Source organism: Excalfactoria chinensis, chromosome 2 (assembly GCF_039878825.1).
Source record: "Excalfactoria chinensis isolate bCotChi1 chromosome 2, bCotChi1.hap2, whole genome shotgun sequence".
Classification (NCBI taxonomy): domain Eukaryota; kingdom Metazoa; phylum Chordata; class Aves; order Galliformes; family Phasianidae; genus Excalfactoria; species Excalfactoria chinensis.
Window position 1 is genome coordinate 60,704,223 of NC_092826.1, and position 14,774 is coordinate 60,718,996.

Sequence of the window (14,774 nt, forward strand, 5' to 3'; positions counted from 1 at the left end):
CCCGCCCAGACTGGGGGCGGCCATTGCCCTTAGTCCCGCCCTCAAGGGGGGGGAGCCGCAGCCTCGCTCTGCTTGCTGGGACAAGATGGCGGCGGCCGGGGTGGGCGCGGGGAGGAAGCAGGTGCGGCAGGAGGAGCTGCGGCGTCTCATGCGCGAGAAGAAGCGGCAGAACGCGGACAAGAAGCGGATCGAATCGCCTTTTGCTAAATATCCTCGTCGGGCCGGGCGGGGAGGGCTCTCAGCCCCTATTCTTACCGGCGGAGGGGAGGAAGGGAGGTAGCGTTGAGGGCGGGGGGAGGTACGCGGAGAAGCACCGCTTCTTTCCTTAACGGCGTCGTCACGTACAACAGCCTGGGTCACCTGAGCTGCACGTTGTGCAGCACGCCCGTGAAGAGCGAGCTGCTGTGGCAGACTCACGTCCTGGGAAAGCAGCACCGCGAGGTGAGCGGGCGTCAGTCCCCCCCGGTCGCCTGTGGGTGAACGGCGAGGCGATGGGAAGCGCTCCCCGGGGGGCTGCGGGCGTCGCGTTCCTGGAGGCGCTGAAGGCCGCGTTGGGTCGGGCCTTGGGCAGCCGGAGCTGCTGGGTGGCAGGCCTGCCCACGGTAGGGGTCGGGTCTGGGTGGGCTGTGAGGTTCTGTGTGTTGCTCCCGTCCCACATCACATCGTGTCATGAGCCCCTAGAAGCGTCGTGTTCTGATATAATTGTGTTTTAAGCTGATTGCTAAGCGTTCCTGGTAGGAAAGCTTCTTAAACCAAGTGTTTCTTTACAGAGAGTTGCAGAATTAAAGGGTGCAAAGCAGGCAGCGAGTGGTTCAGCTGCTAGCACATCGTCTCAACCTGTCAAGAGAAAAACTGCTGATGCAGAAAGTACACAATTAAAGAGATCAAAAGGTAAAGAGGGGAAATACTTTTCAAGCACTTGTCAGAATCTGGCTGTTTTTCATCTTCAGTGCTTGATTTTCTTTTGCTCACTGTGTGACTGTTGAGTTATTGTCGACCTGTTGCTGCTGGAAGGGGAAAAAGTCTGCTCTATGAGTTCACTGATCTGCTTGGTAGTTTATCTCATTCCGTCTGTGCCACTGAGTTAAAATATTCATTGTGGTTTGTATTCGTGGGGTGTTTTTACTATTCTATCTTACATTAAGTACCATAAGGCAAACTATTACACTGCGCTTAAATGAGTGCAAGAGCCTAAGGAGTCACTACAAACTTAAGGTAAAACCTTATGTGTGTTTCAGTTTTGGGCACCTCAGTATGGAAAGGACATGGAGGTGCTGGAGCAGGTCCAAAGACTTGTGGAGGGCTTGGAGAATGTGCACTATGAGGAGAGACTGAAAGAAATGGGGCTGTTTAGTCTGGGGAAAAGTAGGCTGAGGGGAGACCTTATTGCTGTCTTCCAATACCTAAAAGGTGCTTACAGTGAGAGTGGGGTTGGTCTCTTGTCTGGTGACAGGACAAGGGGAAGTGGCCTCAAGTTGTGCTGGGGGAGTTTGGGTTGGATATCAGGAAAAACTTCTTTACAGAAAGGGTTGCTAAGGCTGGAATAAGCTGCCCAGGGAGGTGGTTGAGTCACCATCCCTGAATGTGTTTAAATACCTTTTGGATGTGGTGCTCAGAGACATGATTTAGCAGAGGGTAGTTACAGTTAGGGTACTATGGTTAGGTTGTGGTTGGACTTGATGATCTTTAAGATCTTTTCCAACCTGAGCAATTCTATGATTCTATGTGTAGGACTGGAACTCTCTGTACTGTTTGTCATACCTGATAATAATAAAGGGTGTTTAATTTGCACGTCTTGACAGATGATGATAATAATCTCTAACTTTCTGAATTTACTGTTGTAGTTAGCAAAATGAGTTTGTTTTAAAAGCATGGGTTCTAAGAACTGGCTCTTGACTGTTCTACAGGTACAGATGACAAGCCACATACATCCACATCTACATCTGGGTAAGTAGACTGCACCATGTATTGTTTTGTTTGTTCCTGTATTGGTTTTCAACCTTCTCATCCTGTCCTTCCCCATTTCTCCTAGCCAAGGGTAATGATTAAATCAGCAAATTCCTGCTTCTGCTCAGTTTCTGATGCAAGTGTATATTCCCGAATAAGGCAATATTTCTGTGCAGATGAGAAAACGATAGTATTAACTATAGTGTCTGTGACAAAACAGAAGTCTCTTTGCTCTCACTATCAGACTTGTAAGGATTAATGTGTGTTATTATTACGCTGTCTACTGTAATGAAAATAATTATACTGCAGTGTGCACTCCAATCTGTAATGATACTGTACTGCCAAATAGATGATTGAAATGAAGGCAAATCTTTTAGTATATCTCCAAATAATATTTAGTATCAAGAACCATGAGCAAATGTCATTAACATGTCTTCATTAAGACATAATTTTACTTAAAATTCATGTAAGCACTTATCTTGCACTTGAACTTTTGCAAAGGAACAAGTGCATTTGAATTCTAGTGATTGGATTTATGCGTCTTACTCCCATGTAAGACTTCTAATGGTGTTTGGACATCAGTGTGAGGGGGGCAAATGCCACCTGAGATCTCCGGTTACATTTTCTCAGGGTAAACTGTTATTTAGTGTAGATATTAGGTGGTGTTACCTTGACTCTAAAAAATGCTTACCTCGCTGGAATTTAACATGTGAGTGTGTGTGTGTAAAATTGGCACTTGAATGGTTTGTTGATTAATGATGATTGATCAATATGATTATGTTTGATTATGTTTGGGTACAACTGAGGATAATATTTGACTTGGAGACTTGCAGCAAACTTGACTTTTCTCATTGCTGAGCCTGCACTTTCAGGCTGCGCTTCTGAGCTTCAGTAGGAACCCAAAATGAGTAGTTGTGTTAGACGTGAAGGATTTCAAGGTTTAAGTGACATTTGTGTGACTGCTGAGCTATGAGTTTTGTATTTAATAGCAGATATACAGATGTAGATAACCCTAAGTCTACAGGTAGAAGTAATGAAGCTGTCGTTCCTCCAAGATCACTTTGTTGTAGGATACTTTTATTAATGTTTCTTATATTGAGTGTTCTCAATATGGAACACTATATGTTATATGTTACACATATGGTAATGGAAACATCTTTCAGCACTAACCTCAGCATTCCTGGGGAACTTCAGAAGAAAGCAACAGTCGCATTACCTTCAGACAGTGCTTACAACTGTTAACTGCATGGTTTAGCATACTGTACAGGATGTGTGAACAACTTGGTCTTTTAGACTGAATGGGATGCAGATGCTAGAGACAAACTGATTTTGTTGCACTGTGTATTCTCTACTAGGCTACCAGCAGACTTTTTTGATGAAGCGGAGCACAACAATGCAAACAAACAGTTTTCGAAAGGTCCTGGTCCCAGTTTATTGTCAGGATATTATGATGATGACGATGAAGAGGAAGAAGAAGAAGAGGAACAAGATCAGCCGAACAAATCTTCTGTTATGCATAAAACTGAAATTCCACCTCCAACTCGAGAAGTAATACCTAATTCTCTGCCTGCAGGTAATGATGAATGAGGTGGTGTAGTAAGAAGAAGCTGTGTCGTAAGAGTAGAGTAGAATAGTTTATTTGGAAGAGATCTGCAAAGATTATTGAATCCAATTACCTGACTTCTTCAGCGCTAACCAAAAGTTAAAATATATTTTAAATACCTTTTGAACACTGAGAAGCATGGGGCATCACTCTAGGAAGTGTGCTCCTTTGTTTCACTGCCCTCATGCTAAAGACATTTTTCCTAATGCCCAGCCTCACCCTGCCCTGGAAGCTTTATGCCATTCCTGTCCTGCCATCAGTGACCAGGTCACAGCCTGGCACCTCATCCTGCTTCCCATTAGGGTGCTGCAAAAAGTGATGAGGTTGTTCTCAGCCTTTGTTCCAGACTTGGACGGCTTTAGTCTCCTCAACCTCTCCTCACAGGACAAGTCCTCCAGCCCTATTAGCAGCACTGTTGTTCTTCTGCAAGTGCTTTCATATTGGAATATCCTTTTTATATTGTGAAACCTGCACATGGTGTTCAAGGCGAAGCTGCAGCAGTGCTAAATACAATAGGAGAATCGCTTCCTTTGTTGGCTGTGCTGTGTTTCATGCACCTCATAATGTGGTTTGCTTCTTGGCTGCAAGGACACACTGCTGGCTCATGCTGAGCCTACCAGCATCAGCATCCATGTGTTTCCTCCTGCTGAGCTGCTCTGCAGCCATTCATTCCCAGTCTGTGTCTATGTCAGGCATTACTGCATCCCAGGTACAGCACCTGGTATCTTTGTTGAACTTCAGTGTTGCTGTTTGCCTGTCAATGACTGCTATTGACTCCATCGATGACAGAAAGGTTCTTGTTTAATTTTCTGATTATCGCTGTTAGCTGGTTGGGGTATGCTAATGGGAGGAGAGAAAGGAGAGATTTTTTTGATGGTCTGGTTTGTTATTGTGCAGTGTTTTCTCAGCAGGTTTATTGCTTCTTGTAATTCCTTGAGGCTGTCAAGTAGAATAATGTGTAACTTATCTTTCCTTGATTCAGTAAGGTATTAATCTAAATTCCTGTCTACTCAGAGTTTTATATAGAAGTTTAAGCAGTTCTTTCTGCTCATAGGCTTCTGTCCTTTCTTTTAGACTTCTTTGACAGCAAAACTACAGCTGCTCCTGTAGTTTCGCATTCAGGATCCATACAGAAACCAGAGACGCAAGAGAAGATAGTAGAACGGTAAGCAGTCAAATGAAATATTGTAAAATTTGGCAGCTGTTAATAAACATTACCCTCCCGGGAAATACAGACTGCAGTCATTTTACAATTTGTCGTATTGTTGAATTGCATGTGGAATAGCTTGTATGTATGTCATAGGAAAGTGTGTTGCATGCTAGGGATAGGAGCAGTGTCATACAGTGTCCGTTAGACATCTCTATTTGCAAGTTTTAATAGATGATGCTTTTGAAGCTTAGTGTCTGATTTCAACTGTTTAAAGAAAAATGTTTATGGGTTTTGTAGAGCACTTCAGCTCACTTCTGCTCTTTTTCAGATATTGGTTTGGCCTTTAAAAAGTAGAGACTTGTATGAAAATGTCTGGATATGTATTTCTCAAACAGATAGTTTGGGAATCCTAAGCTACAGCTCCTGTTTTGGCAGTGAAGTTCAAACCTATCTCTGCAGTTCCCTGCGAGTTAGTGAAGACCAAAGCAAAGAAAAAAAATCCTGTGGGCAAAGTTTAGGCATAAAAAAACTTCATTTCTTGGTCCTTCTATAAGAATTAAGGATTTTATTCTTGACTGTTTTATAAATCCACAATGAAAGAGGTTATAATAAAGTGCTAACTTGGAATAATCTTAATCAAACATTCCAGGAAAGAGAACACTGCTGAGGCTTTGCCAGAAGGGTTCTTTGATGACCCTGAAGTGGATGCAAAAGTAAGTAAGCAGATTTTTTTCTGCTGCTGGATTTATTTCTGTGGGTTATAATAATTTTCTAGGTTTCTAGGATGCTTGGCCAGTAATTAGTTGTACCAGAATCTAAAAAAATCATTAAGCAAGTTTATTCTATATTAATTAAAAGACATGAAAAAATGTGTAGAGGGTTTTAAAATGTCTTTCAGAATGTATTTTTAATTGCAGTTCCTTTGTGGAACGACAGTGTGAAACAAATAGTTTCAATGCTGGATTGAGGCATAGGCCATCCACCTATTATTTCTTTGAGCCATCCCAGGAAAAGCATTTCACCTAATTTTTGTACGCCCACTCTGCTTCTGAATTGAGTATGTATATATATTTTCTCCCAATGTGTATATACATCTTCTCCTCTAAGATACCCCATGAAAAACACAGGAGTTATGTGCGATGACATTATGCAACCTATTGGAATGGGGACAGATAGAGGATGGCAAGCAGCATAATCTCTATTGCTGGCAGACTACAGCAGCGAATGTGGCTTTCATCTCATCCTTTATTGCTGTGGGTTTTTTCATGCTCTGGAAAGATTACATGGCCATTCTCCAAAAAATTGCCATTTAAAATCTTGGAATTTGGTCACTTTCATTCAGGCTTCCTTCAACTTGCACAGAGCAATAACTGCAATATATGTTGCTGTTTGAAGTATACAGCTTTTTTTCTTTTGGTGGTGATGTTGTTTTGTGTCATTTAACACAGATTCCATGGCTTTCCTGTCCTTTCCATCAAAATAACAGCATTCTTGACACAAGGTTTAATTTGTTTTCCTTGAGTGTATTTCTCTTGTTCACACTGTGGTTTATCTGTTGGTTTACCTGAGTTGAAATATGATTCGGTGAATAACGTTCATTTAGTTCCACTGTCACAATCACAAGGTCAGGTGTCTCTTTTCTGTGGCAGGTTTCTTTTAGCACCACTCGTGCGCACAGCTCTATGGTGGAAGTAAATACGTTTGAATAATGACTTTCTGATTATTTGAGATAAAGAGCTGGAAAAGATAAAGTAAATAGGAAGTTGCGCCATGCTGTGGGAAGCTTGTACAAAGTGGGAACGTCTGTCAGGGAGAGGACGGTGTGCTTATGTCTGGGAGGACGTAGTGATAGTGATTAGTGAGCTTTTCCTTAGTCATTTCTTTAACTGATAACGTGTATGAGTGGGTATGTGTTCCATTAGGCTTTCTTGACATTGCTTTACAGCTGTTCTTCTTAATCAACCCTAAGTTTAGCTAGCGTGAAGGGGAAGGAAAATGTTTGTGACGTCACATTGGGGTGCCTGCAGTGATTGTGTGTTTGAAGTCGTTTACAAAATAATTGTTTCTGGAATTGGTGTAGGCTTTTTGGAGAGGAGGCTGTGGACATGGTGCGTGCTGGTTCTTTACATCAGCAACTTAGAAAGCATATATATAAATTCTGAGTTTGACAAAGAATATCTTTAGCGTTTAAATTTATTGTAAGAAATACAGATAATTATGAATTACAAAGGACAAGCACAATGCATAGTAACACAGTACATACACACATGATAAAAGTAATCACAAAACAGAAAAAGGAAATGATGACTTCCCAATATGTAGTTTGCCTGGAAGCTTCTAATATATTCTATAAACTTAATTCATGCTACTGGATTTTGTATAATCACTCAGAACCAAACATAGCAAACCATCCTCTTTACTGAGATAATGATTGTTGTGTTACCAAAAAGAGAAATGAAGAAAAGAAAAGCTAATGTGGAAAGATGTCATGAGTGTTTCTGTACAAACTGCTTAGTTCTCCTAGCTATATGGTTTCTATCCTGTCCAGAGCCAGGCATTATCTCTCTGCTGACATGCAAAGCATGCCACAGCTTCTAACCTTGAGCTGTTTTGGTTATGCAGGTAGATGATCAAATTTACTTGAAAGCACAGTCTGAGTTTGATTACCTTATTTGTGAACCTTAAAGCAATTCTTGCACCTACTTATCAGTCCCATGCTGTCTACCATGGAACAAAAAGCTTTACGGAATCTTTAGATAAAAGTGCTGTGTAGCTGTCTATTTCATCTGTTAGCCAATCAATTCAGTTGCAATGTGGTCAGACTGTTCTAACACCAAACACTTAAAATTTTGGGTTATGCAGAAAACAATTAGTTTCCTACTTTTTGAGTTGTGTGATAGCTTCAATGTATGACTGAACAGGAGAAGAATTCATAGGTTATCAATTTACATAGTAAAATTATAGATCATTAAACCAATGGGATTAGTCGTTCTTGTTAGTCCAGATATCTCACACCATCCATTCTTAGTCAGTTATTGTTTAATAAATTCAAGCTTCTTGTTTAAATCCAAGAACAGATTCAGATTTTTTCCTCCAAAACAGCTGTGGTACCACAATATCAGTTATTTCATTTTCCTAATGTCTATATTTTCTGACCTGTTTGAGAGCACAGTCCAACCTGTGCTGGTTTTCCAGTTTTTTAGTGTTCCAGTGTCTCGCTGGGCAGTAATCATCACTAGCCCTGTGTTCTCGTGTTCTTTAGGTGCGAAAAGTTGATGCTCCAAAGGATCAGATGGACAAGGAATGGGATGAATTTCAAAAGGCAATGCGACAGGTCAACACAGTAAGTAATGGAGTCTATTTTTATTGATTCTAAGTTCTATACACGATAAGCAGAAAAACAGTTTCATGCAGCTCCGTGAAATGACTGACATGCATTTGTCAGCTGTTTGTCTGCAATGCAGTGTATGATTAAATGCACTTTATAAATGAGCAAATGGTTCTTCCACTCGAGGAAAATTAAGTTAAAACAAATTCTGATGGTGAACCAGTCAATCATATACTTAGTTGCATTTATTAAACTGCATTTAAAGAAGATATAATGTATCTCAGATCAGTGTTCTGTATCCAAACAAGACATAACTGTGGGCTCTTCTTTAGATGAGATGGTTATTTTAAACTTGAAGGAAAAAGCAAAAAGCAAACGAAAAATGCCACCACTCGTTTGTCTTTTTTGGAAAAGGATCTATAAGGTGTAAGGAACCTGGGTTTTACGGTTAACTCAAGTGTACTGCAAAGGAATCACAAAACCTGGGAAGGGGACAGAAAAGTTTGTGTGTGTGAGATGGAAGCTGACCGCACTTTTTCTCGACTTCCATTTTTTTACTGTGTAGCATTGCATGGTAAGTCTTCCTGAACAGCTTTTTCTCTGCTTTTACACCATGTAAAACTGTCGTTAAGGATATGTCATGTTCTCAGTGTTTCCCTTGAATATTTGCCAGTTTTAACATTTTTTATTGTAAATAATCACTCCTACGTCAACTGCTAAGAAAGTGGTGCAAAAAAATCGTCATTGCTCATTTTAAAGCGCTCAGCACTATAAACAGAGGAAATATTCATACAAAAGCAGTAGTGGGTACATTTTACTAGCATTAGCCATTCGTATGATTCTTCATCTTAGAAGGAATCTTCTCAGTTATGCGTGGACCATTGACTGCATAGCATCTCCCAGACATTCAGATTTGAGAAAGTATATGCTGAAAAAAATAACATGTTAGAAATACTTTGGGATCCAGAGGGAAAACTCAACCAATACTTTCAACAGGTTTGTGTAACTGAGTCTCAAGTACTGGGGTATAGCTCCAATTTCAACTTCAGTCTTTGAATGCACGTGGTTTGTTGTTGCTGTTTCAAATAGTGGAGTATGGAGAAATTCAAAAGGTTAACCCCAAAGCAACCAAACTACTCTGGAATTTTAGTTTTCAGAGTAAACATTTCAATTTGTAATTAAACCAGACCAGTCTCCTCCTGTATATGCCTTGAGTCTTTTGTGAAGGTGTATTTGTATAGCAGGTTGACGGTTATGAGGCACTTGATTTGGGTAGAGGGAAGGAAGGGAAGACAACAGGTGTCAGAAAGGAACAGGAGTGGAGTTCAGGATGAATTTTCTTAGAGCTTTACTTGTTTAGATTTCAGAAGCAATAGTGGCAGAAGAAGACGAGGAGGGACGACTGGATCGTCAGATTGGTGAAATTGATGAACAGATGTAAGTAAATCAGCTTTTCTATTAGACTTTGTTCTTCAGCAGTAATGGATCACTGTTTGACTAGAGTGATAAGACATCTTTAACTTTTAATCTTCCTTTGTTAATTACCTAAATATTTGAAGGAGAAAGAAAGGTTCCCTCTAGCCTCAGAATACCTGATAAAAACATCGATTTTGGTGCAAAGGAATTTCAAGTTTGTTACCATAAATTTTTTTTTTCCTGAAACTCTTCAAGGCTGTTTGTGTTCTTACTGCCTTCAACTGCAGACTGTTTCAGATTAAATGTGAATTCAAAATCAAATCAGTATGACACTCCTATTTGAAGGCTGAGGAAAACATTGAGCTCTGGCTGCCTGTTAGGTTAGCATTTTGTGGGTATACAATGGGAAGAAGGATACAGACAGTAACCTCTCCTTGTTGATTCTTCCAAGCGAACAGGAATGAAAAAAACCCAAAGACTGATTTAAATTGTGCTGATACTTTGATTTTTCAACAAAGTATCTTATCAAAATGGCCAGAATTATTGTTATAAAAATGTATTTTGAGGATAAGAACTTCTAAGTGAGAAGAAAACTGAAACTCAGCACCTTCATTTACTTAATGAATTTTTAGTATAGTCCTCAGTGAGCTGATAAAGTACCTGAATGCTTCTGATGCCTTTATGTCTTTAGTTCAGAGACCACTAAAATACCAAAATGAATGGCCATGTTGATGTGTGGAAGAAGACTGAGGTTCTGTGTTATTCTTAAACCAATATGTGGTCATATTGAAACTGTTTCATTGGACTACCTCTCATTGCTAGAGAATTTACCGCACCTCTCCCCTCCTTTGGTCTGTTTCTATTTGATTAATATAGAGAAGGTGAACCAGCACTTATAGTTGCCGTGCACACGGAATGGTTGAGGTTGGAAAGGACCTCTAGAGATCATCCAGAGTGACCCCTTGTTAAAGCAGGTTCCCTACAGCATGTTGCACGTGGGCTAATCCAGCTGGAGTGACTCCAGTGAAGAGTTGGTGGGAAGCTGCCATGCTTTTCTATATTCAAAGTTGTAGAAGCAGATCCGTCACAGTTAATAATAATAATTATACAAAAAGACCACAGATATTAATGAATGGTTTACTTGTCAACAGTGAATGTTACCGTCGTGTTGAGCTTCTGCGCAACCGCCAGGATTTGATAAAGGAGAAATGTAAGGAAGCCATGAGATTAAGAGCAACACAAGAGAAAGAGGATGAGGCTATTGGTAGCGAAGATGAAGAAGAACTGCAGGATTTGCTGTCTCAAGACTGGCGGGTGAAAGGGGCTTTGTTGTAGCATTTTTGCAACGTGGCTGATTATCACTGTTATTTCCATTATTAGAAGTGAAATGGTTTGTTAAATATTTATTTAAAGAGGTTAAGAGATGGTAAAGAGCCAACTGTGTAATACAAAAAAAAAATACAAAAAGAAAGAAGCTCCGACCTTTGTAGATCCACAATGGTGTATTACTGTACAAACTGTATATTGCAAATGTTTTATGATATTCAGTGTACTTTTCTTATTAATAAAACTGATTTCCTACCGGAGGTATTTTAATAGGATTAGTAAGTAAGCCAAGAACCTCTAGTTTCTGCCGACATTAGATATATGGAGACTTGGCCCATTGTGCATAGAAGTACTGGGCTAGCAAAGCTGATGGTTTATAAAGGTTTCCCATGTGCAGTAGATAGGGAAAAAATCCTAGGCATTTGTTATCTGAAAAGTTCATAAGCTCTATTCTCTCCATGGCCCCACCCATTCAATAAAATGTTTGTTTTTTCAGGATCTTTTACATTGTTTTTCTGTTGAACTACAGCTTTTCCACACTGTGTACTTTGATAGTTAGTACTGAAGACTTTTCTTCATAGTATCTTTTGATAATGTGGCCACAGTATGGCATACCTCGCTGTAGTGTATTAGGCAGAAGGGCTACACCTCGCATGCTTTGAACCAGAGGGAAGGGAACATGATGCAGCTATTTGTATAACCAAATATTGAAAGCGTAATAAAATACCAGAGAGGAAGATAACTGCACTGGAAACTGCTAAGGTAAGATCATTTGTTTAGCTGTAAATACTGGAGGTTATACTAAGATAATAAGGGAAAACATCTAACATTGATTTATGTTCTGATAAATACAGATGGAAGTGAAAGTTGAGAACCAAAAGATGCTACAAAGCTGTGACATGGAGGAAAAACAGCTACCTTGAACTTTGGTGAGTGTCTCTTCTATTTGGTTGGGTCTAGGATTTTGTTTTTTTTTTCTCCCTTTAGCTTTTAAATTAAGCATATTTTTGACTTGAATATACTAAAGTATGTCATATTTGCTGAAAAAAACAGGAAAAAATAAATAATGTAGAGCTGCCCAGAGCCTTTGGAGACTCTTTGGAGATCTTCAACAGCTGCCTGGACGTGGGCCTACTCTGGGTGGCTCTGCTGGGATAGGAGTTGGGCCAGGTGAATCTGGAGGGCCCTGACAAGCTCAGCCATGCTGTGAGTCTGTGATTTCAAGCAAAAAGTAAGGAAGTGAAGGAACGGCTTAATTTAATCTCCTCTTTTTTTTTTCTCCTTAAATACAATAATTATAAAACAAGTCAATAAGGTTTTAAATTAAGAAAACAAACCTGAAAATTGTTTATTAACCAAATAATTTGTCATGCTTACTTAGTTGTCCAGCAGTGAAAGGTGTAGCTCAAATTTAAGAGCTGTTCCCCAGCTACATGGTTTTGAAACAGGTGAATTGACTTCAGGGGGCAAAATGAACGTGCTTATGTTTGCAATGCAGGTTCCAATACTGCTGTCTGTAGGAGCTGTTAGTACCCATAGGCTCAGCCTGTGGTAGTTATAAGTACTTAACTGGTAGTCAAATGTTCTCTGCCAAGTAGTGTACACAATCACAGGTGGAGGTAACTTGTGTGCTAACTTCTTCTGTGGCTTAACCCTTTTCCCACAAGCACTTCTGTATTTGGTACAGTAGAGCACAGAAGTGCTCATAAACAATATAAAGCAACAGACCTAATGAAAACAGTCTTCTCATTTGTTAATGTGACTGTAATCCTTCCTCGGAAGCATCTGATTTTAACATTTGCTTCAGAAACAGAAGTACTGTGTAAAAAGAGCACTAGCGTTAACTTGGTCAGTCCTCCGGTCAATAAACTCAGTTTGAGCTGAGACCAGTTTTGCTTATTACAAGCCACTGTAATTAAAATTCCCCGCATTCTGTCATCTTAGAAGCACTGAGCTAAAAACAGCTATTCCTATTTCTTAGGAAAATGTAGATTACTCCAATATTTTCAAACCCTGCACATACTTTTTTATCTTATAATAAAGACATTTTACAGTAGGAAATTGGACATTCAGCCAGTAGATTCTCACTGCAGCTGTCTCAAAAAACAATAATGTGAGCATATAATGCTTTGGAAATTCCCTTTTGTAAGATAACATCAGATGAATATGACAGTTCTCCTTCAGTTACTGTCTTGAGACACGTGCTTGTCTGCAGGGTGACAGCGTACTGCACTGATGCAGAAACTTTGCAATTCAAACCATATTGTGTTATTTCCTGGAACCAATGACAAGAAAAGCTGTATCTTCGTGTACCCCTAAGAAGTGTCTTTGGGCCAAATTTCCTGGTGTGAAGCAGACTGTCTTCATTTAATCTTCTCTTCATCATGTTGCCTAGAACTACCCTGGCTTTTTTTTTGCTGGGAAAGAAATGCAAGTTATTCCCTTGTGTAGACATCTAGACCAGGTCTTTCCTCCCAAAAATGCACTGAAGCACTAATGTCTTGGGTAATTCATTTGTGGTTACAGTACTTATGGAGGATATAAGAGACCTGTGTTCGAATCCCTCTCCTCTCTTGCTCTCTTGTCCTTTGAACTTAACAATTCCTGTGATCTAGTTTAGTCTAACTGCTGTAGTCGTCCTTGTAGAAGTTCTGCCATTATAAAATGATAAGTGTGCCCCCAGTGGCACAGTGGTATAAGCTGCTGCCTGCAGCACTGGAGGGCCCGGGTTCGAATCCCCCCCCTGTGGCGCAGGGGTAGAAGTGCCGCTTCGCTACACAGGGGGCTCGAAACCCGGGAGTTGGACTCGATGATCTCTAAGATCCCTTCCAACTCGCACAATACTATGATACTATGATGATACTATGATTCAATTAATGAGTATATCACAAATGGATGATGTGAAAGCTGCGGAAGTTGTATTACTTTTCAGTAGGTAGCTCACAGTTGTGTGGGAGTGACCTTTTTCTATCAGGTGCATCTGGTTTCTTCATCTGCTTTAGTTTTCTATCTATCTAGGATAATATTCCAATGTTTTTTCCTCCAGATTTACCTTCTTCTGTTTTGTTATCCTGTTCTGTGTATCAGAGCTATTCAGACACGTTTTCTTGCCATACAGAAATCTTTCCCAGCTAAAATCATTAAGTTAAAATCAGCCTAGGTCTTAACACATTTCTGCCTGTGTTATTTTGGACAAAATGCTCTCAGAATCTATTTCCTTTTTTCTTATGATTTCTACATCTTTATTTTTACTCCTGCTTATCCCCAACACGCACATGTGCCCCTGAAACTAGCTTAAATCTCAGTCTGTCATAGCCAATTCAGAGCTGCTGCTGCCCTTTGCCTAGTAGCTTCTCTGGGACACCAAAGTCCTGACCTACTTTGTGTTGAGCTGCAATAATGTTCTTTCCTCCCTCCTCCCCCCTTTTTTCCTTCTCCATTTGTGCTAGCCAGCACTTGCTGTTTAGGAAATGAAAGATATCCTCACTGCAAAACCATCTTCAGTACTCTCTTGAAGAGTAAGAACTTAAAATGTATTTTGAAAAGTAATAACATACATAGAATTCTATGAGGTACAGCCTATCATTGAAAGCAGCCTAGGATTTTGAATAGCTAATTCATCACTGAGTCGTACTTTCTGCTTGCTGGGATGTAATGAAGCATTCTGTAATCTTCCTCTGTAAACTGCCCTTTTTCTCCATCTCACAGAAAAAGCTGTTAACTTCTATGGGTTTCCAGATCTATATGCACATCTTGGGTACATCATAGTTCCTGGCTCAAAATCAAGTAACAGATCCATTGCAGCTCTTGGCACGGTATTTTTCAGTGCAAACAAGAGCAATATACTGCACAAGTACCCAGCAAGGGCCATGAAGAGAACCCCAAGATAAGTGCAAAGACATACGTGTAGATTTTAGAGAGGCAATGCTGGCTGTAGAATTAGGTTTGTATCACTAAGGATGCTACTCGCTTACACTGCCAAAAACTTTGGTTGCACAGGATAA

General features: G+C 40.1%; 2 protein-coding genes across 11 annotated transcripts in view; one reads left to right on the plus strand and one right to left on the minus strand.

Annotated features, from left to right (window-relative positions):
* Window positions 1–41: 41 nt before the first annotated feature.
* ZNF830 (zinc finger protein 830) lies at window positions 42–11,268 on the plus strand. The gene is made up of 10 exons (XM_072329598.1): window positions 42–207; window positions 342–441; window positions 771–891; window positions 1,908–1,947; window positions 3,303–3,520; window positions 4,625–4,715; window positions 5,350–5,413; window positions 7,963–8,043; window positions 9,389–9,465; window positions 10,596–11,268. Exons 1-10 carry the CDS (start codon window positions 86–88, stop codon window positions 10,777–10,779), a joined length of 1,098 nt encoding a protein of 365 aa, XP_072185699.1. The 5' UTR covers window positions 42–85; the 3' UTR covers window positions 10,780–11,268.
* LOC140248656 (poly(rC)-binding protein 3-like) overlaps window positions 6,876–14,774 on the minus strand; it is a 471,372-nt gene continuing 463,473 nt past the window's right edge. For 8 of the 10 annotated variants that reach the window (XM_072329587.1, XM_072329591.1, XM_072329592.1 and 5 more), the window contains one exon: window positions 6,876–8,956. In XM_072329587.1, the coding sequence (XP_072185688.1) occupies window positions 8,896–8,956 (61 nt within the window). In that variant the 3' untranslated portion in view covers window positions 6,876–8,895. Of the gene's footprint in view, window positions 8,957–14,686 lie in introns of those variants that run through there. The other 2 variants (XM_072329597.1, XM_072329596.1) reach the window with 1 other exon arrangement.